The 23,226-nt window shown below is 50.0% G+C and overlaps 1 protein-coding gene across 1 annotated transcript; it reads left to right on the top strand.

Moving 5' to 3' along the window:
* Nucleotides 1–420: 420 nt before the first annotated feature.
* Nucleotides 421–23,212, top strand: ABCB8 (ATP binding cassette subfamily B member 8). Its single transcript, XM_060782807.2, has 16 exons — nucleotides 421–632; nucleotides 6,557–6,887; nucleotides 9,037–9,186; nucleotides 9,336–9,430; nucleotides 9,798–9,903; nucleotides 12,016–12,177; nucleotides 13,785–13,870; nucleotides 14,153–14,250; nucleotides 14,855–14,960; nucleotides 15,062–15,095; nucleotides 15,296–15,432; nucleotides 15,880–15,974; nucleotides 17,702–17,835; nucleotides 19,739–19,886; nucleotides 20,150–20,400; nucleotides 22,869–23,212. The coding sequence occupies exons 1-16, from the start codon at nucleotides 544–546 to the stop codon at nucleotides 22,947–22,949; spliced, it is 2,103 nt and encodes a 700-aa protein (XP_060638790.2). The 5' UTR covers nucleotides 421–543; the 3' UTR covers nucleotides 22,950–23,212.
* Nucleotides 23,213–23,226: the final 14 nt, after the last annotated feature.

Genomic DNA, 23,226 nt, shown 5'->3' with positions numbered 1-23,226 from the left:
TCTCGAAACCCCGCCCCACTCCACCTTGGCGCCACCCTCTCCTCTCCCCTCTAGCGTATCATTTCTCGAAACCCCGCCTTGGTCACGCCCCCTGCCCGCCTCTCTTGCGCGTCCTTCTCGAAACCCCGCCCCTCTACGCCTTGGCCCCGCCCCCTCCTGCAGTCTCCTCACCTCTCGTGACCTTCACGAAAACCCGCCTCTCTGCACTTTGGCCACGCCCCTCTCCTGCGGCCTTTTAGAAACCCCGCCCCTCGCCGCCTTGGCCACGCCCCCTCCTGCGTCTCTCTCGAAACCCCGCCCTTCTCCCCCTTGGCCCCGCCCTCACCCATTTCTTGCCTTCCTCAAAACCCCGCCCCTCTCCTGCTTGGCCCCGCCCCTCCTCACCTCTCTCGCGCGGGGCATTGTGGGCGGGGCCGGCCATCGCTGCGGTTCCAACATGGCGCCGGGAGCGAGGTCGTGAGCGGCGGCGGCGCCTTCTCGCCTCCTCCTCCTCCTCTTCCTCCTCCGTTCTGTTTCGCGGCCAGCGCCGCCCCCCGCCCAGCCATGCTGCTCCGCCTTCTCTCGCTGGGGCCCCGCTGCGGCTGGCGCTGCTTCTCCCGGCCGCCCGCCCAGAGCCCTTTGGCCGTTGCCAGGTAACCGGCGCCCGCGCGGGGCAGCCTGGGAAAGGCCTTGGCAGGGAGGCCTCGCAAAGCACCCTGGGACTCGTAGTTCTCCCTCTCCCTCCAGAGAAGGAAAAGGAGGCCTTGGTTCCTGGAAGCTCAGGCATGGCTGTCAGGAATGGTGGGAGTTGAAGTCCAAAACATCTGGAGAGAGGGAGGGAGGGCCCAAGTTGGCCCAGGCCTGCTCTGGCTTCTCGGGAGGCATTTGCATCCCTTTGCATCCCTAGTCACCTCACACCAGAAGCGACTTGCAGGTTCTCAAGTTGCTCCTGACACGAATATATATAGAGAGAGAGAGAGATAGGGAGAGAGTAATCACACTCTGTCACACAATGATTTTTGTTCCTGGGTTAGTTATTTATTTGCAGCAATTTGATGCAACAACAACAACACTATTGATTTTTTTTGTCATGTCAGGAGTGACTCCTGGTGTGAGAGAATTGGCCGTCTGTAAGGACGTTGCCCAGGGGACGCCCGGATGATTTGATGTTTTATGATCCTTGTGGGAGGTTTCTCTCATGTCCCCTTTGCATGAGGAGCTGGAGCTGATAGAGGAAGCTCATCCACCTCTCCCCGGATTTGAACCTGTGACCTGTCAGTCTTCAGTCCTGCTGGCAGAGGGGTTTAACCCACTGCGCCATCGGGGTATTTATTGATACCCCGTCACCATCTCCCATAGGGACTCGGGAAGGCTTGCCAAATAGCAAGCAAAAGTGCCATACATAAAATAAAAATACATCAACACAAAAACAGTAACAACGTTACATAAACCACATATATTCATTGGATAAAACAACCTCTCTTAAAGTAGAGTCAGTTAAAAGATGCATGCAGTCAATATCTCAGCCCACCTGAATGCACAGAATGTAAAGTACTAAGTGATTGGCTATCCATTCTGGTTACTGTCTAAACCAGTGGTTCCCAACCTTTTTTTTAACCGCTTGGCCAGGGCCCCCTCCAACATGAGCACCAAAAGGGTTACAAATCAGTTTTTGGTCAACTTCAGATTGGGTTTGGTTAATTGGGGTACTGATTTAGAAAATTGCATTGGACAGACCACATCAGCTCTAGTTTCTGATACAGAACGTATGACATCCAGTAGTTGCCATTTGCTCACCCATAGAAAACCATATTTCATAAGCCTTGGCACTATAAGAAGGTTTAACGAGACCAGTTGCTCTCATTGCAACTGTGGTGAGGCTGCGGACCATATCTTAGTTCTTGCAGACTACAGGTTGGGAACCACTGGTCTAAACCAGGGGTCCTCAAACTGAGGCCCAGGGGCCGATTACGCCCCTCCAAGGTCATTTACCCTCCCCTCACTCAGGGGCAACCTAAGTCTGAAACGACTTGACAACACACAACGACAACAATCCTATGTCATCTGCCAAAAGCAGGCCCACACTTCCCACTGAAATACTAATAAGTTTATATTTGTTAAAATTGTTCTTCATTTTAATTATTGTATTGTCGAAGGCTTTCATGGCTGGAATCACTAGGTTCTTGTGGGTTTTTTTCGGGCTATAGAGCCATGTTCTAGAGGCATTTCTCCTGACGTTTCGCCTGCATCTATGGCAAGCATCCTCAGAGGTAGTGAGGTCTGTTGGAAGTAGGAAAAATGGGTTTATATATATCTGTGGAATGGCTGGGGTGGGGCAAGGAGCTCTTCCCTGCTGCAGTTAGGTGTGAATGTTCAGCTGATCACCTTCATTAGCATTTGAAGGCCTGCCTGCGCCTGGGAAAATCTGTTGCTGGGAGGTGTTAATCTGTGCCTGGTTTTTTCCTCTCTGTTGTTTAGCTGTTATAATTTTAGAGTTTTTTAATACTGGTAGCCAGATTTGGTTTATTTTCATGGTCTCTTCCTTTCTGTTGAAATTGTCCACATGCTTCTTGTGTATTTCAGAGGCTTCTCTGTGTAGCCTGACATGGTGGTTGTTGGTGTGGTCCAGCGTTTCTGTGTTCTCAAATAATATGCTGTGTCCAGGCTGGTTCATCAGGTGCTCTGCTATGGCTGACTTCTCTGGTTGAAGGAGTCTGCAGTGCCTTTCATGTTCCTTGATGCGTGTCAACTGGGCTCTCCAGGCCAATGGAGACTCCACCTCAGACATCAGAAGAGCTGCAAGACCAAGAACAAGCCACGAGAGTAAAGACGAAGATCCACCCAGAGGAAAAGTGTTCCTGCCATACATCAAGGGAACCACTGACCGCATAGGGAAGCTGATGAGGAAACACAACATACAAACAATCTACAAACCCACCAAGAAAATCCAACAAATGCTACGTTCAGCAAAGGACAAGAGGGATCCTCTCACCTCGGCAGGAGTCTACCATTGTATCCCATGCAGCTGTGGACAAGTCTACTTAGGGACCACCAAACGCAGCAGCATTGCCCAAACACGAATCAAGGAACATGGAAGGCACTGCAGACTCCTTCAACCAGAGAAGTCAGCCATAGCAGAGCACCTGAGGAACCAGCCTGGACACAGCAGAATATTTGAGAACACAGAAATGCTGGACCACACCAACAACCACCATGTCAGACTACACAGAGAAGCCATTGAAATCCACAAGAAACATGTGGACAATTTCAACAGAAAGGAAGAGACCATGAAAATGAACAAAATCTGGCTACCAGTATTAAAAAACTCTAAAATTATAACAGCTAAACAACAGAGAGGAAAAAACCAGGCACAGATTAACACCTCCCAGCAACAGATTTTCCCAGGCGCAGGCAGGCCTTCAAATGCTAATGAAGGTGATCAGCTGAACATTCACACCTAACTGCAGCAGGGAAGAGCTCCTTGCCCCACCCCAGCCATTCCACAGATATATATAAACCCATTTTCCTACTTCCAACAGACCTCACTCCCTCTGAGGATGCTTGCCATAGATGCAGGCGAAACGTCAGGAGAAATGCCTCTAGAACATGGCCATATAGCCCGAAAAAACCCACAAGAACCTAATTATTGTATTGTTTTTAAGTGTTTTTTGCACTACAAATAAGATATGTGCAGTGTGCATAGGAAGTCATTCATGCTTTTTTTTCAAATTATAATCCGGTCCTCCAACAGTTTGAGGGACTGTGACCTGGCCCTCTGTTTTAAAAGTTTGAGGTCTAAACATTATCAAATGCCTACAGGCATAAAACTTGTTTTTAACTCTTTCCTAAAGTGTTGTAATAATAATATTATTTATTTATTTATTTACTTTACTTGTATACCGCAGTTTCTCAGCCTAACAGGCGACTCAACGCAGTTTACAACAAGGATAAGAATCAATCAACGATATACAATTTAAAACCATAAAAGCATAATATACAACACAATGCATCTCATAACTAGAGTCGTGATCCAATCCGTCGTCCAAATTTCCATTCCTGTAATCATCACATTCATTGCACTGTTTAACCGAATGCCCGTTCAAACATCCAAGTTTTTAATCTTCTTCGGAATACCATCAGCGAGGGGGCTGATCTTACCTCCATAGGAAGGGTGTTCCACAGCCGAGGGACCACCACAGAAAAGGCCCTGTCTCTCGTCCCCGCCAGCCGCACCTGTGAAGCAGGCGGGCTAGAGAGCAGGGCCTCCCCAGAAGATCTTAGGGTCCTGGCGGGCTGATAGGTAGAGATACGTTCGGATAGGTAGGTTGGGCCAGAACCGTTTAGGGCTTTAAAGGCCAACGCCAGCACTTTGAATTCAGCCCGGTAGCAGATCGGTAGCCAGTGGAGTTGGCGCAACAGGGGGGTGGTATGCTCCCTGCGCTCCGCTCCGGTTAGTATCATGGCTGCCGAGCGTTGGACTAGTTGAAGCTTCCGAGCTGTCTTCAAAGGCAAACCCACGTAGAGAGCGTTGCAGTAGTCTAAACGGGATGTAACCAGAGCGTGGCCTACCATGGCCAAGTCAGACTTCCCAAGGTACGGGCGCAGTTGGCGCACGAGTTTTAACTGTGCGAATGCTCCCCTGGTCACCGCCGAAACCTGGGTTTCCAGGCTCAGCGATGAGTCCAGGATAATAATAATAAAACTTTATTTGTACCCTGCTACCATCTCCCCAAGGGACTCAGTGCGGCTTACATGAGGCCGAGCCCACAATCCATCATTACAAGCAATAACAACAACAGTAAACAATTAAAATAAAACTCATAAACAAAAAAGCAATCACAACAACAGTAATACAACACACATTTTAAAATCTATGGCTGGGCCAAATGCAATTAAAGTTTAAAAATAATGCTAGGCATGAACAAGATAGATGGGGCGTTGGTGAAAGCGTACAAGCAATCCTAAATCAGTGTAAAGTGCGTTTAGAGGACATAATGCTGAGGATTCATTATTCTGGGAAGGCGCACTGGAACAACCACGTTTTCAAGCTCCTCCTAAAGACTGCCAAAGTTGGGGCATGTCTGGTGTCTCTGGGAAGTGAGTTCCAGAGTTGAGGGGCCACCACTGAGAAGGCCCTCTCCCTCGTCCCCACCAATCGCACCTGCGATGGGGGTGGGAGCGCGAGCAGGGCCTCTCCAGATGATTGAAGAGATTGTGTGGGTTCGTATACAGTTTAGGGACTTGTCTAAGTTCACTGAGGAGGGCGTTCCGGAGCAGCAGGGCCACCACTGAGAAGGCCCTCTCCTTTGTATCCACCAACGATTCTTGAGACATAGGCTGAGGGCCTTCCGGCAGCCCTTAGAGCCCACACAAATTCATGGGGGGGGGGGGAGATGTGGTCTCGAAGACAGGCTGGACTCGAACAGTGTAGGGCTGTACAGGTGATAACCTGCACTTTGAATTTGGACCAGTGGCATTGAGGCCCTTGCTGTGCGGTCTTCAGCCAGGGCTTTGGGGTCAGATCCCAAAAGTAAAAAGCATTTCAAAGTGTGAATCAGAAACAGCAGATCAGAAGATTCTAGAACTGAGCAGTAGAGCACTTCAGCACCGAGAATTGCTTATCTATGTAAGTGAGCTCCTGTCTGTCAGCCCCAGCTTCTCATGCAGGAACATGGGAGAAGCCTCCCACAGGATGGTAACACATCCGAGCAATGTCCCCTGGGCAATGCCCTTGCAGATGGCCAATTCTCTCACACCAGAAGTTACTTGCAGTATATTCTTAATTCGCTTCTGATACAATAAAAAAATCTATATAGAAAAGTTAGGGCCTAGCTATCTAGTAGTAGTAGTAGTATTTATTTATTTATTTATTTACTACGCTTATATACCGCAATTCTCAGCCTACTGGCGACTCATTGCGGTGTAGTAGTAGTAGTAGTAGTAGTAATAATAATAATAATCTTATTTAATACCCCGCCACCATCTATCTCCCCAATGGGGACTCGGGGCAGCTTACGTGAGGCCAAGCCCAACAGCATATTACAATAAAGTAAAACCAAAACACAATAACAACACAGTAAAATACATACAACATATGAGTACAAAGACAATAAAGTGAAATCATACACAGTAAAATAACATAAGATAACAATGAGCGGGCCGCATGTGCAAGATAAAAACTAAGATACTAAAAATACTAAAATCAGGATGAGATAGGGATGGAGCAGATTGTTTGTGGAGGAGAAACTATTTAACTATCTGGCTCTCTGAAGCCGGCATCTTGTCTCTCTCCATGCTCACAGGAGGACAAAATGGAGGACTTGTCTTGCCATGTGGCTGAAACGTGAATAAAAAGAGGTGTGCCCCTGAGAAGTAGCAGTCTTAACTAACATACAGGAGAAGGGAGGAGAGAGAATAGAGATGGGGAAAGAATGGCTTTCTCTGCGCACTTGCTTGTTTGCTCCTCTGTCTCCTTATTGAGGACTACAAACTTGTGCAGGATGTGGCTGAGTTCTCACAAGGGGTTCTCACATGTCCTCACGTGCCCGTCCCCCTTTCTCCTCTCTCCCTCCTGCAGGTCCTGGGCCAGCCATGCCCGCTCTGGCTCCTCGGGGGCTTCTGCCTCCGGCCGCCTGGCCCAGCCCTCCACCTGGCCGGCCGCCCGGCTCCTTCCCCGCTGCCTCCGCCGGCGCCTCCGCCCCACTGGCCGCCTGGCCGCTGCCGCTCTGGCCGCTCCGGCCTTGGTGGGTCTGGGGGCCGCCTTCTGCACCAGAGTCCTCTGCCAGGACGCCAAGCGGATCGAGGTGATCTGCGTGGCCCCCCCAGTCGAGAAGGAGCCCGACTTTGACTGGGCCATGTTCTGGACCTTCCTGCGCCCACAGTTCCTGGCCCTCACAGCCGCCATGTTGGTAAGCATGCACCTCCCTCCATCTATTCCTCCTTTCCTTCCTCCTTTTCTGTCTCTCTCTGTCCTTCTCTGCTCCTCACAGAAATCATAATAAGACTGTAATAATAATAAGCCAACGGGATTTGCATCAAAAGGAATCTAGTGTCTGGATCCAGGGAAGTCATGCTCCCCATGCTCTATTCTGTCGCAGCTATGGTGTTGCTGCTGTATAGTTGGGGTTGCTTTCAAGCATTCAAACCCCCTTCTCGGAAGCTGCGCCCCGTTGAGAAAAATAATACAATTCCACAGAAGACAAACTTTCTTCCAATAAAGTAAATGTTTATGCAATAGTCACAAATAACAGATTCAGTCCATCAATCCCAATATTCCAGCAAACCTTCCTTGAGCTTTTACAGGAATCTCTTCCTCTTCCTTTAGCTCTTGCTTTCTTCACAGTCTCATCATCACCATCAGCATTCTCTGTTCATACTCTTCTCTATCTCTTCTCTACTCTCTACATTCTCAGTCTCTCAATTTGTAGTAGCTAAGCTCTCACAGGTGGCTTGACTGTTGCTGGCCACACAATGACTGGACATGATTCCTGCAACCACTTATCCATTTTTCACTTAAGAAATGATCTAAATAATACAAAACTCTGACATATTCTGCCTTGGTTAGGCCACACCTGGAATCCCACTGTGTCCAATTCTGGGCACCACCATTGAGGAGAGATGTTGACTCTGTGCTGGAATGTGTCCAGAGGAGGGCAACTAAAATGATCAAGGGTCTGGAGAACAAGCCCTATGAGGAGCGGCTTAAAGAGCTGGGCATGTTTAGCCTGCAGAAGAGAAGGCTGAGAGGAGACAGGATGAGGGCCTTGTATAAATAAGGGCCTTGCACCGGGAGAGTGGCGCACCTGGCTGAGTGTCAGCTGCATTAAGATCACTCTGACCAAAAGGTCATGAGTTCGAAGCCAGTCCGGGTTGGAGTGGGCTTCTAACCAATTGTGTAGCCTGTTGTCGACCTTTGCAACCCGAAAGACAGTTGCATCTGCCAAGTAGGAAAATTAGGTACCACCTTAAAGTGTGGGGAGGCTAAATTAACTAATTTATGAGGCCATAAAGAAGACTCCAGCAAAGCATTCCAGCGGGGAAGCATGCGGGGAATGCGGAAGTACTTCATCAGCGTCTCAGATGGACGAGGAAAGCGACAGCTCCCCTGGTGGCCAGAAAACGTTAAATAGCCTCTGTGTATGTCTGTATACGTTGTATGTCAAAATTGGCATTGAATGTTTGCCATATATGTGTACACTGTAATCCGCCCTGAGTCCCCTGCGGGGTGAGGAGAAGGGCGGAATAGAAAAGCTGTAAATAATAATAATAATAATAATAATAATAATAATAATAATAAATATGTGAGGGGAAGTCATAGGGAGGAGGAGGGAGTAGGCTTCCTTTCTGCTGCCTGGAGACTAGGATGCAATGGAACAACAACAACTACAACAATAATAATATAATCATATACTTTATTTATACCCCACCACCAATGGGGACTCGAGGCAGCTAACATGAGGCCAAGCCCAAAAAATACAAAAATACAATGGCTTCAAACTACAAGAAAGGAGATTCCACCTGAACATTAGGAAGAACTTCCTGACTGCTAGAAAAACTGTTCAGCAGTGGAACTCTCTGCCCTGGAGTGTGGTGGAGGCTCCTCCTTCAGAGGCTTTGGCTTCCTACCAAAATGGAACTGTAGAGGGGAGTCTACTGAACAAGCCAGTACCTTCCGCATACCAGTACTGCCGTCTGTTGAGGAGTTAAAAAGGTGGAGGCATTACTTTTCATTCAACCCTCGCAATAGGCTCTACCACCGGGACTGTCGCGCAGCTGTCTGAGTGTCAGCTGCATTAAGATCACTTCTGATCACAAGGTCATGAGTTCGTAGCCAGCTCGGGTTGGAGTGAGCTTCTGACCAATTGTGTAGCTTGTTGTCGACCTTTGCAACCCGAAAGACAGTTGCATCTGTCAAGTAGGAAAATTAGATATCACCTATGTGTGGGGAGGCTAATTTAACCAATTTACGAGGCCATAAAAAGAGCTCTGAGGCCAGCGGATGTTCTCCTTTGTCCACTGGAATCCCCGATCCTTTGACCCCCTCCCCTGTCTTTCCAGTTTGCACTGGGGGCCGCCCTCCTCAACGTCCAGATCCCGCTCCTCCTGGGCAAGTTGGTGAACGTGGTGGCACAGCACATGCGTGTGTCCGAATACCTGCGCGTGGTGCGCGAACCTGCCATGCGGCTCCTGAGCATCTATGGCCTCCAGGTGAGCATCAGCCGCCCTGTAATGGGGGAGGGAGAGGGGGGCTCTGCTGGGGCCAACGCTGTTTGTCTTGTCGAAGGGAAGACTGGGTGATTGACGTCCCTTGCTCCCCTCTCCCCTTCCCTCAATCCCCCCCTCCCTCCCTTCTCCAGGGGGTATTGACCTTTGGGTACATCCTGCTGCTCTCCTGGATCGGGGAGAAGGTGGCCAACAGTATGCGCAAGCAGCTCTTTGCTTCCTTAATCAGGTAACTCACCAGGGAGTGGACGCTCTCTTATTCCTTGTGGATGGCTGAAAGGGTTGTGGTGGGGGCTGACCGCTGTGTGGAAACAGGGAGGGCCCCAGAGGAGCCTCAGTTTCCCAGGAGGTCTGTGTTCACTCCGAACCAGCTCTGCATCATCCACTGAAGGGCATTCCTTGCTACACAGGGAGTTGTGGGGTGCTGGAGGGGGCCAGGTTGCTGCCCCAGAGCTGTTCCTTTATCTGCAGGCTTATCCGTGGTCAGGGAGCCACGTGAGGAGGCCGGGTGGATAGAAAGCTCTCTTTCCCCCTTTCTCTCTCTCTCTCTCTCTCTTTCTCTCTCTCTCTTCCCCTTCTGCTTCTATCCCCTGAAGGAAGGAGATAGCTTTCTTTGATGCCAATCAGACGGGGCAGCTGGTGAATCGCCTGACGGCCGACATCCAGGAATTCAAGTCCTCCTTCAAGCTCGTCATCTCTCAGGTGCTTGGGAGTAGTGGGCAGAGCTCAGGGCATTAAAGGGGGAGCCCTGGGAAGGTGGAGACATTGTGTTGCACCCCAGAGCTGGAAACAGGACCCTCTTGTCATTAATACACCACACCTTGGTTTAGGAAAAATACAATCCCTTTTAATTGAATGATGAATATAAAATAGATTGAAGTCCAAAGGTAAACAAGCCAAAATGAAACAGCAAACAGCAATGTCCAGAAAGCTTGCAGAAAATCCAAAGCAGTAATGTCCAGAAAACTCCATGAACAGATTGGCCCTTGCTAATGTCGCTTGAATAGCCAGAAATTCCCTTAGAGACCAGACCACTGGAAACTGGCAAAACCAAGGTGGTTTGTACTTGATACTAAACTATGCTTGGTCTGAGGAAATCCCCCTCACAGCCACTCTTAAATCCCAGAAACGGATTCCGGCTAATCTTTGGTTTTAGTTGTCGGATTCTCTTGGACCTACGTAAACATTGAACCTCCCTGTGGTTCTGGCTTATCTCCAGACTGCGGCTGTTATCATTCACCCGACCAGGTGTCAAGTTATCTTGGGCCAGGAGGAAAAGGGAGTGAATTTTCTTCTCTCGGTCTGATAGAAACATTCTCATGAGAACTTGGCTTTTCCCTTGAAGCCTCTAAATCAAAGCCTGTGGGATTTTTACTGCCCAAAGTGACTCCATCTTATTTATTTTATTTTTGTTTATTTATTTCAAACATTTTTACCCCGCCCTTCTCAACCCTTGGGGGGACTCAGGGCGGCTTACAGTTGGCAGTAGTTCAATGCCGCATCATAAATACAGAATAGCAAATATAACAAACATGAACATGAACATTAATAAATAAAGATTAAAACATGGATCACTTCAGCCTCACTATCCAAACAACATTAGCATCAACATTGGCCTCAGTATAATAATAATAATAATAATAATAATAATAATAATAATAATAATAGGTTGGTTGTCCCCTGACATTAAGTCCAGTCATGTCTGACTCTGGGGTGTGGTGCTCATCTCCATTTCTAAACCGAAGAGCCAGTGTTGTCCATAGACATCTCCAAGGTCATGTGGCCAGCATGACTGCATGGAGCGCCGTTACCTTCCCGCCGGAGCGGTACCTATTGATCTACTCACATTTGCATGTTTTCGAACTGCTAGGTTGGCAGAAGCTAGGGCTGACAGCGGAAGCTCACGCCGCTCCCTGGAATCGAACCTGCGACCTTTTGGTCAGCAAGCTCAGCAGCTCAGTGCTTTAACCCACTGCGCTACTGGGGGTCCCAATAATAATAATAATAATAAACCTTTATTTGTATCCCGCGACCATCTCCCGAAGGACTCGGTGCGGCTTACAAGAGGCCGAGCCCAAATACAATAGTAAAAACAACAGCAACAACAAACAGCAAAATAACTCAGAAAACAAAACAATAACATTGACAACACACAATGGCACAATTAAAAACAATGGCAGGGCCAAATGTAACAAGTAAAATTAAAAGTGCTGGGCATGACCAGGTGGAGTGATTGGAGGGGGATGGGCTTGCAGATATCCTAGGTCTCTGATAGGCAATACAATCAGAGATTCAGGCTCAGGTTCACACACAGGCTGAGTCCCAACACTGTGCTTCTATGGCAGGGGTGGAGGTTGGGGGTGTTGCGGTTTGTTAGTTTATATTGAAAATACACAGCAGTCTTCCCAGCTTCAGGCACCAAGTTGAAAATACACAGAGCATAAAAGAAAAAATGTCTTTACTCTTGAGTAGTCAACACATGTATTTTATAAAGAAACATACAGTAGCCTTGAAAACACATTGTCCACATTGTCCATTGCAGAAGGAAAAACAACTTACAAAACAATGCATTAATCTGCTTCTTTCCAGCAAACCTTGTAGTGTAGTTCCATCTCTGATTACTTCATTTCACTCACTACCTGCATCAAGAAATCTTCACCTGATATACATCCTAATCAGGGAGTGGTTCTTCCTCAACACACATATACTTGTCTTGATTCTTGTAAAGACTTACAAAACCATATACTGTAACAGGGGGGCCGTGGGAAGGGGCCCCTCCTCCTGGCCTGCTTTTACACTCCGCTCCTCTCGCAGGGTCTCCGCAGCCTGACCCAGACGTTGGGCTGCTTTGTCTCCCTCTACATGATCTCCCCGAAGCTGACGGGGCTCCTGGTGGTGGTGATGCCCTTCCTGGTGGGTGCTGGGGCCTTCATCGGCTCCTCCCTGCGCAAGCTCTCCCGCCGGGCCCAGGAGCAGGTGAGTCCAGCCTGGAGGTGCAGGGCAGGGGGTGGGGGGCACATAAGGGCTTCCTGTGCTGGCTTTGGGAATCAGGGAAGCATTGTGCAGAAGAGGAAGGGGTTGCTGAACCCCCTCCCCCTACTAGACTACTGGGCAAACTTTTGGACAACATATTTTAACAGCCTACAGGCTGATAGGAATTGTTGATGTCCAAAACACCTGGAGGAGAGCCAAAGTTTGCCCATGCCTGCACTAGATGGAGGGATATTTGGCATCTGTAGGAGAGTCCAGCATAGCAAATGCTGTATATGGGCCTATGGTAGGAAATAGGAGAGGAAACCTGCAGGAAGATGCTCTGGTCAGGCTTACTTTGATTGCAACAGGTAAAGAGGTCAAAGACCTGACAAGAGTCTCTAATGCTGGTTCCCATGTGTCTGTGTGCCAGGATCTTGAGGCAGAGAAAGGTGCTCATCGTGTTCCCTTCTCAAACTTCTCAAACAAAGGGTAATAAAGGCACACTAAATACGTATGGGGGAAAAGGAGTGGGAAGTGGCCTCTTCATGCTGACAAGTTACACAGATCTAGGAAATCAGTGGTTTAAAACCATCTCAGATCAGCCATACCAGATTCGGTCAGCCGGGTAAAGTTTCCTATTGTTGCCTTATTGCATCTTTCTGAAAGACAGGAGGGAGGGGGCTGACCTAATCTCGCCAGGGAGGGAGTTCCATAGCCAAGGGGCAATCACTGAGAAGGCCCTCTCTCTCGTTCCTGCCAATCACACCTGTGATGGTGATGGGACTGAGAACAGGTCCTCCCTGGAAGACCATAACTGTCAGAGAAATTTTGGGGGTGTATGCGCAGCGGAATAGGTTGCTAGATCAACAGACACAGGATTCCAAAAATCAGGACTCTGCAGTCTTACAGTTTCAAAATAACACAAAGTTTACTAAGCACATCTACACACGTCCATTCTTAGCGGGCGATCATCAGGAACTACAAAGCGCAGCATAAACAGTTTCAGAACATCTGCTTATCAGACCTCGGGCTGTAACCGGATACTCCTCCTCCTTCCCACAGCCAGAGAACATGTTATCTCATTTCTGTCAAGGTTACTTTTCTCTCTGCTTCTCACAGTATTTCTAATACACAATTAAACATAATAGAATCCATCTTGAAACACATCTTAATCCATCTTGAATTACATAGAAACACATTGAAAAACACACATGCATACTTCAATAATCCTGACAATAATCTCCGCGGTGATGCATAGAGGGAAATGCGTTTGGATAGGTAAACTGTGCTGGGCCCGTGTAGGGATACACCTTCACTTCCAGCACAAACACGTTGCATTTCAGACCTGCAGGCAAATGGGCTGAATTTTTCTTCCTGATCCCTTCCTGTGATCCTACTCCACGTGTTATCTTTCTTTGGGGCATCCTGGTTCTTAGAAAGGAATGGCTGGGGAGAGCGCCCTGTTCTCTCCCTCTTCTACGTGTGAGGCATCCCTCTGTCAGAGAGCTTCTCTACCCCCCCCCCCCCCAAGGCAAAGTCATGATTCCTGGCCCTTCCCCCCCCCCTTCCCCAAAGGAGGCCTCCTGAGCCCCCTTCCTCTCTTGGTGCAGGTGGCCAAGGCCACCGCTGTGGCGGACGAGGCGCTGGGCAATGTGCGGACGGTGCGGGCCTTCGCCATGGAGCCCAAGGAGATCGAGTGAGTACTCCAAGGAGAGCCTGCTACCCCTGCACCCCCTTCCCAGAAGAGACTAGATGGGATGGATGGATAGGTGGGATCTCAGGCACAGGAGGGACCCCCTCCAGATTGGGGGAGAGGGTCTCTCTGGGTGAGAAGGGGCACGGGTCAGAGAGTGGCTCCCCGTTGCCTCTTGTTCACAGCTCAGAGGGGTCCTGGGGAGCTCAGAGGCCTTTTCCTCGTCGCCCTGCCCCTCCTGTCCTTCCAGGCGCCCCATCAGCTGCTCTCCTTTCTCCCTTGCAGGCAATATTCCGCAGAGGTTGACCAGTCCAGCCGCCTCAACATGAACCTGGGCATGGGCATTGCCCTTTTCCAGGGCCTCTCCAACATTGCCCTCAACTGTGAGACCCCCACCCTCTTTCCTGCCCGTTTACCCATCTGCCACGGGGGGGGGGGGGTTGGTGCCCCTGGGACTGACCACCACCCAGGGATCACACCCGGTGGCTCCCAGCCCCTTCCACAGAGGTGACGGTGGGGTCCCTTCTGCCCAAGCGTTGAGGGAGAGCCAGTTGTGCCCAGTGAGAAACCCTTGAGAGGGTTGTTGTAGGTTTTTTGGGGCTATATGGCCATGTTCTAGAGGCATTCTCTCCTGACGTTTTGCCTGCACCTATGGAAAGCATACTCAGAGGTAGTGCCAATTTGAGGAGAGCCTTGTCCTGCCCCTCTGTTGTGGTGGGCTTGGCTGCTTCTGAGAGCCTGCGTCCTTCCCTTGGAGGCCAGACCTCTTGGCCTTGCACTGCCTGCCTACCTTCTTGCAATTCTGTGGTGGAGGCTTTGCCTTGGTGTCCTGCCCAGCGTCTGTTGCAGGCCTCCTTGGAGGGTTCCGCAGAGGCCATGGGCCTGCTTTTGCCTGGACATGGGGTCCCCTCTTCTGTCCCCTTCTTCTCGGCTTCCCTGATGCGCCCTCCACTCCCACCTGCTGTTGTGTTCTTGTCTCCCCTTCAGGCATTGTGCTGGGCACCATCTTTGTGGGTGGCTCCCTCATGGCAGGTGAAGAGATAACGCCTGGAGACCTCATGTCCTTCTTGGTGTCTTCCCAGACTGTGCAAAGGTAGAGTTCTGGCAGCCTCCCTGCTTTTTGTCCCCTTGGGGCTCCAGGTGGTTTGGGCTCTGGGTCGTGACACACACTCTTCTTGCCTCCCCTCCCTCCAGGTCCATGGCAAGCATGTCCATCCTCTTTGGCCAGGTATGTGCATGGGGAGGGGGTGGGTGGGCGGTTGTGGGGGGGGGGGAGCGGGGAGGTCTTCTTCCATCCCTGAGAACACTGTCAGGGCAGCCAAGGGCTAGTTAAACCTGAGAGAAGTCTCCTCTCCTAGACCCCCCTAGCTCTCCTACGCGGTCCCCCAATTGTGTGCTGTTCCCATCCTGACTGTGGTTGCCTTGCAGGTGCTGCGGGGCATGAGTGCCGGGGCCCGCGTCTTCGAGTTCATGTCCCTGACCCCAGAGACGCCCCTCTGCGAGAGGGAAGAATTGGCCTGCAGCATGCTCACCGGGCGCCTCGAGTTCCAAGACGTCACCTTCAGGTGAGTGAGGGCGGCGAGTGGAATAAGTTTAAAGTGTTGAGACCTAGTTGCATTGTCCCTTTAAATGGCAAACCCCAGAATCTCTAGCCAGGTATGGGCAAACGCTGGCCTTCCAGGTGTTTTGGACTTCATCTCTCACAGTTCTCAACAGCCTACAAGCTGTTAGGAATGGTGGGAATTGAAATCCAAAATACCTGGAGGGTATTTTGCTTTATAGGTTGAAGAGTCACACCTCCCATCCCTCCTCTCCCACCCCCCCTCCCCCACATTGTGCAGACTGGCTGGGGCTGATCTGCACGGAAGGTCCCCGGTCCCCTTGTGTGCAGATAGGCCAGGTTTGCAGCGTGGTTCCCATGGTGGCGTCTCCACTGAGCCTGGGATGGGCCCAGCTGGGTCTCTCTTTGCCTTAGCGCTTCCCAAGAGTTGCCGCTTCCTTCTCTGCCGCAGCTACCCCACGCGGAAGAACTTCCCGGTGCTGAAGAACTTCAACCTCACCATCCCGGCCAACAAGACGGTGGCCATTGTGGGGCAGTCAGGAGGAGGTGAGTCTCCCTCGACTCGAGTGTGTGCCTTGAGTGCAAAGAGCTTGGCTTGTGTTTATGTGAGAGTAGCTGTCTTGCACATCTGAGAGAGGGTCTCAAATACTTGTTAACGAGCAGCCCATTCTTGACCCCTTAGTACGGCCCTTCCTCCTCCGGCTTCTTCATTTCTTGCTCTCTTCTTTGTTGTTTGATTATTTGTTCTGTAAACACACAACTTTTTTGTTTGCTGAATACTGCTTCGCCTTTGCTTTATGTTTCTAGTCCCTTCCACTTTCACTTCTTTGGGGGATCTGAGATGGGTCTTCCTTCCATCTAAGCAGCAGTTTCCCCATCAGGCTTTGCTGAAGGCTGTTAGTGTTGGACAAGTGGGCTTAGTACCAAAAGACCCTCCTCATAAATGTATAGCAGGATAAAGACCCTCATAAATGCAGAGGAGCTTAGCAGCACCAGCATAACCCAGCACTAATAGCCCAAAGTGACAAAAAGAACAAAAACACACAGAACAGAAGATTCTCCCAGGCTCAGCCAGGCCTTCAAATGCTAATGAAGGTGGTCAGCTGAAACATTCACACCTAGCTCCAGCAGAGAAGAGCTCTTTGCCCCACCCCAGCCATTCCACAGATATATAAACCCTTTTTCCTAGTTCCAACAGACCTCACTACCTCTGAGGATGCTTGACATAGATGCAGGGGAAACGTCAGGAGAGAATGCCTCTAGAACATGGCCATACAGCCCGAAAAAACCTACAACAACCCATTCACACCTAGCTCCAGCAGACAAGAGTCCTTTGTCCCACCCTGGTCATTCCACAGCTATATAAACCCATTGTCCTAATTCCAACAGACCTCACTACCTCTGAGGATGCTTGACATAGATGCAGGGGAAACGTCAGGAGAGAATGCCTCTAGAACATGGCCCTATAGCCCGAAAAACCCATAAGAACCTAGTGATTCCAGCTATGAAAGCCTTCGACAATGCACAGAACAATGTTCTCTCTTCCTTCGAAGGCCTTTCTTTATAGCAAAATAATATGGTTGCACTATTTACAAAAACAAGGTTTCCATAACAGAAATGAATTTATTTATACTTCCTTCTTTGTTTCCATGCTGGGCTTCTTTCTCATGCACATAAAAAGTTTTGCTCTCACAGAGGCTCTTCTCACACTAAACTTGCACAGGAGCTTCACACAGCAGCCTTCTACACACAGCAGCCTTCACACTGGAGTTTCATACACAAGACCTTCAACCTGGGACTTCTCTCACTGAAGCCTTCTCCCACCAGGCCTCTCACACACTGGGGTCTAGTAACTGAGGCTTGCCTCACACTGAGGTCTCTCTCATAATGCAACCTCTTCGTACAGAGGGCAACTAACACTGAGGTGTTCTCATACTGAGGAAAACAAACACTGGAGCCTTCTCATACCAAGACCTCCCTCATACCGAGGCCTTCCTCCCACTGAGGCCTACTCATACTGAGGGCAATTAACACTGAGGCACAAGCACACTTGCTTATATTGAACTGCAACTTTTGCCGAGTGATTGCATCCGTTTAACCCTTTCAGTGCTTGACTCACATTTTTGTATTTATAAATACCTAGTTAATTTTTAATATTTCTGACAGTTAGTGCCTGGCCTCTGGCTGCCACCCCCCTTGCCTTTGGAGCCCATTGAAGCAGCTCAGAGGCTTTGTAGCCCACCTCACGCTTCCCTTTCCCTTCTCCTTCCCAGGGAAGTCGACCGTGGCGGCCCTGCTGGAGCGCTTCTACGAGCCCACGGAAGGTGCCATCTTCCTGGACGGGAGGGACATCTGCACTCTGGACCCCTCCTGGCTCCGTGGCGAGATCATTGGCTTCATTAACCAGGTGAAGGCGGGAAGCGTGGCGTGGAAAGCGTGGTCGCCCACAGAAGAGTGTTCAAAGAGGGGAGGAAGCACAAGCCTTGCTGAACTGGGGGGCTACAGACCACACAAGCATTTCTCTCTTTCCCCAAATGCTAGAGCAGGACTTCGTGCAGCTACAGATGCCGAAAACAACACAGTATGGGACTGGGCATTTTTCTGAGTGGTTTTATGGAGGGAGGTGGCTTAGAATCATAGAATCACATAAGTTGGAGGAGACCATAAGGGCCATCTAGTCCAACCCCCTTCCGCCATGTAGGAAAATCAAATCAAAGTACCCCTGTCAGATGGCCATCCATCCTCTGTTTAAAAGCCTCTAAGGAAGGATCCTCCACCACACTCCGGAGCAGAGAGTTCCACTGCTGATCAATTCTTCTTATGGGATGTTGTAGGTTTTTTTGGGCTATTTGGCCATGTTCTAGAGGCATTATCTCCTGACGTTTCGCCTGGATCTATGGCAAGCATCCTCAGAGGGAGTGAGGTCTGTTGGAAATAGGAAAATTGGGTTTATATATCTGTGGAAAGACCAGGGTGGGACAAAGGACTCTTGTCTGCTGGAGCTAGGTGGGAATGTTTCAACTGACCACCTGCATTAGCATTTGATTGCCTGGCAGTGCCTGGATCAATCTTTTGTTGAGAAGTGATTAGATGTCCTTCTTTGTTTCCTCTCTGTTGTTGTGCTGTTGCAATTTTAGAGTTTTTTAATACTGGTAGCCAGATTGTGTTCATTTTCATGGTTTCCTCCTTTCTGTTGAAATTGCCCACATGTTTGTAGATTTCAATGGCTTCTCTGTGTAGTCTGACCTGGTGGTGGTGAGATTGGTCCAGAATGTCTGTGTTCTCCAGTAATCTGCTGTGTCCAGGTTGGTTCCTCAGGTGCTCTGCTATGGCTGACTTCTCTGGTTGGAGTAGTCTGCAGTGCATTTCTTGTTCCTTGATTCGTGACAGGGCAATGCTGCGTTTGGTGGTCCCTCTGGAGACTTCTTGTCCACAGCTACATGGTACACGGTAGACTCCTGCAGAAGTGAGAGGATCCCTCTTGTCCTTTGCTGAATGGAGCATTGGCTGGATTGTCTTGGTGGGTCTGGAGATAGTTTGTAGGTTGTGTTTCCTCATCAGTTTCCCTCTGCGGTCAGTGGGTCCCTTGATGTATGGCAAGAACACTTTTCCTCTGGGTGGACCACTCCAACAACCACCATGTCAGACTACACAGAGAAGCCATTGAAATCCACAAGAAGCATGTGGACAATTTCAACAGAAAGGAGGAAACCATGAAAATGAACACAGTCTGGCTCCCAGTATTAAAGAACTCTAAAATTACAACAGCAAAACAACAGAGAGGAAACAACCAGGCACATCTAATCACCTCTCAATAAAAGATTCCCCAGGCACTTCCAAGCCATTAAATGCTAATGCAGGTGGTCATTTGAAACATTCACCCCTAGCTCCAGCAGACAAGAGTCCTTTATCCCACCCTGGTCATTCCACAGATATATAAACCCTTTTTCCTAGTTCCAACAGACCTCACTACCTCTGAGGATGCTTGCCATAGATGCAGCCGAAACGTCAGGAGAGAATGCCTCTGGAACATGGCCACATAGCCCGAAAAAACCTACAACAACCCAGTGATTCCGGCCATGAAAGCCTTCGACAATTCTTCTTATGTTAATGTTCAGTGGAATCTCCTTTCCTGTCATTTGACCCCAAGCTGGGCTGCAATTTGTGGAACTGGAGTCTTTGTGTATCCCATTGAGAGATTGGGAGTAGCATTCTGAGCTGGGGAAAAGGCCTGGGGTTTCTGGGGTCATGGGTTAGGCTTAGCCCCCCCCCCCCTCCTCGGCTCTGATGCCCCGCTGCCCTCTTCCCAGGAGCCCGTCCTGTTCAGCACAAGCATCCTGGAGAACATCCGCTTCGGCAGGCCGTGCGCCTCGGAGGCCGAGATCCACGCTGCCGCCCGCCTTGCCAACGCCGACGGGTTCATCCGCAGCTTCCCTGACGGATACAACACCGTCGTGGGTGAGTTGGGCCCGGGGAAGCAGCTTGGAAAGCAAAAGAGGTTCGGCTTGGCTCACTTTCTCCTGAAACGTTATGCTGAGGCTCTCCGGACATTTTGTGCCAGTTGTTTTCAACTCTTTCTTTTGTTTTGACCCATTTCACGGTGTTGCTGTGTGTTTCAACATGAAAGTAGTGGGTGTGCACATGTGTGTGTATATTCCAAAGCAGTTTGGGAGTATGGAGGGAAGCCCCTTCCCCTGTGCTGATGCCTCTTCTCCTGCCAGGGGAGCGGGGAGTGACCTTGTCCGGAGGGCAGAAGCAGCGGGTGGCCATTGCCCGGGCCCTCATCAAGAACCCCAAAATACTGATCCTCGACGAGGCCACCAGCGCCCTGGACGCCGAGTCGGAGCACATAGTGCAGGAGGCACTTGACCGGGCAGTGGCCGGCCGCACGGTGCTGGTCATTGCCCATCGGCTCAGCACCGTGAAGGACGCCGACCTCATTGTGGTGCTCTCCAAGGGCCAGGTGGCAGAGGTGAGCCGGCATGGGGGGGGGGCAGAGTCCCCCAAAACAGGCATCAAAGGGGGAAGGAAGGGTTGAGTTTCAGCGGGCTGCTGTGAGTTTTCCAGACTGCATGGCCATATTCCAGCAGCATTTTCTTCTGATGTTTCGCCTGCATCTGACTGGCATTATCAGGGGTCTGTTTGCAGTGAAGCAAGTGGAGTGTATATATATATCTGTGGAATGTCCATTCCAGGGTGGGAGAAAGAACCCATGTCTGTTTAAAGGACCTGTGACAGTTGTAATTGGCAAGCTTGAGTAGCATTGAGCAGCCATGAAGCTACAAATTCAATCAGTGAGGTAGCCTGGCTGTTATTATCTGGAGGCATCCTCTGTGTGGGAGGAGTTAACTGGCACTTGATTGCTTGCTTTCTGAAGTTTACCTGTTTCTGAGTGGAATTCCAATCTTTGAAAACTAAACAAATCTCCAACTTTGTTAACACCTTGTCACTCTATATTGGCCACTTTTTGTATGTGTGTGCGCGTCAGGAGTGATTTGAGAAAAAATGCAAGTCGCTTCTGGTGTGAGATAATTAGCCCTCTGCAAGTGCCTTGCCCAGGGGACACCGGGATGTTTTGCCATCCTGTGGGAGGCTTCTTTCGTGTCCCTGCATGGGAAGCTGGAGCTGACAGACGGGAGCTTACCCCACTCCCTGGATTCAAATTGCCGACCTTTTGATCAGTACTGCCGGCACCAGAGTTTAACCGATTGAGCCACTGGGGGCTGCTTAATAGGCCACGTCAGGTGGTGGGAGTCTCCCTGACCCCTGGTTTGGTTCCAGCAATCTTCCATGGACAGTGTCCCCTCACTTATCGCGGGGGTTACGTTCCAGGACCACCCGCAAAAAGTGAAAATCCGCGAAATAGGTTCCTTACGTATGTATGTCGCGTTCCTAGGGTGAGACAGAAGTGAGGAGAGATTTAAAGGCACCATACACCTTTTCTTTTTGCTAGCTATCTCTGCTTTGCTTGCAGTCTCTCTTGGTAGGCTGCCTCTCTCCCGAGGGGGAGGGTGAGACCCCCTCCCACACTCCATCGTTGCCAGGAGGTGGGATTAGAATGCTGCTCTGGGCAACGGCAACCATTCATAAACTGGGAGGCAAAAACCCGCGAAAGAGCGAGTCCGCGAAAAGCAAACCGCAAAGTAGCGAGGGAGCACTGTAAACATAAAAGGCACTCAGCAACAGCCAGAACCAGTCTTTAGGCCAGCGTTTCTCAACCTGGGGGTCGGGACCCCTGGAGGGGTCGCGAGGGGGTGTCAGAGGGGTCACCAAAGATGCAGTATTTTCTGTTGGTCATGGGGGTTCTGTGTGGGAAGTTTGGCCCAATTCTAACCTTGGTGGGGTTCGGAATGCTCTTTGATTGTAGGTGAACTATAAATTCCCAGTAACGACAACTCCCAATGTCAAGGTCTATTTTCCCCAAACTCCAGCAGAGTTCACATTTGGGCATATTGATTGTCATGCCAAATTTGGTCCAGAGCCATTATTGTTTGAGTCCACAGTGCTCTAGGGATGTAGGTGAACTACAACTCCAAAACTCAAGGTCAATGGCCACCAAACCTTTCCAGTCTTTTCTCTTGCTCATGGGAGTTCTGTGTGCCAAGTTTGGTTCAATTCCATCATTGGTGGAGTTTGGAATGCTCTTTGACTGTAGGTGAACTATAAATCCCAGCAACTACAACTCCCAAATGACAAAATCGATCCCCCACCCAACACCACCAGTGTTCAAATTTGGGCTATTGGGTATTTGTGCCAGATTTTGGTCCAGTGAATGAAAATACATCCTGCATATCAGATATTTACATTATGCTTCACAACAGTAGCAAAATTAGAGTTGTGTAGTTGTCATGAAAATAATTTGCTGATTGGGGGGTCACCACAACATGAGGAACTGTATTAAGGGGTCGCAGCATTAGGTAGGTTGAGAACCACTGCTTTAGGCCAAAGTCTTTAGGCACTGCACCCAGTGTGTCGATCACCACTGGGACCATCTTGACTGGCTTGTGCCAGAGTCTTTGCATATTGCTATTGTTGTGTACATTACTATTATTAAACCATCAAAACATCCGGGCAACGTCCCCTGGGCACGTCCTTGCAGACGGCCAATTCTCTCACACCAGAAGCGGCTTGCAGTTTCTCAAGTCGCTCCCGACACGACAAAAAGCAGCTTACAGTTCAAAAGAAAGGCAAAGCAATCCAGGGAAATGGCCACATTATATGTAGTAGCAACACTACATAAAGTGAAAGGGAATAAATAGAAGAAGCCCAAGCTTGGGGGTTGGAGACCCTCGGCTTCCCTTTGCGGAGGAGTTTGCTTGTGTGGCAGGTGGACGCTGCTCCTGTCCCGCCTGTGGCTTGTCTGGGGGGAGTTTTTGGGGTGGACGGGTGGTCAGTCCTGGCCTGCACCCCGGTTCATGAAATCCCCGTCTCCCCTTCCAGGCTGGGACGCACACTGAGCTCCTGAGGAAAGGCGGCCTCTATGCAGAGCTGATCCGGCGCCAAACCAAGGACGGCGTCTGAAGCAGGACAAGTGGCTTGGAACCCAGAGGGAGGGGAGCGTTGCCCCTCCGTTGCACCTTCTTGCAGCCGGCCTCCGCTGCACCCTCATGCGCCCCCCTTGCACCCCTGTTGTTTTGGGTTGGGGGGGGAGGGCAAAAGAGGCCCTGGGCCCGTTGCCCTGGAGTCCGCCGTTGGGGATTTTTTGCCCCAGGAAACTCTGCCTCGGAAAAAGATGTATGGAGTTCTAGCTGGTGTTTCTCCAATACAACAGTTTTGTATTCGGATGGTGTGTCCTGCC

The sequence above is a fragment of the Anolis sagrei genome, chromosome 6 (genome assembly GCF_037176765.1).
Source record: "Anolis sagrei isolate rAnoSag1 chromosome 6, rAnoSag1.mat, whole genome shotgun sequence".
Lineage (NCBI taxonomy): Eukaryota > Metazoa > Chordata > Lepidosauria > Squamata > Dactyloidae > Anolis > Anolis sagrei.
This window is presented reverse-complemented; position numbering and strand designations above follow the sequence as displayed.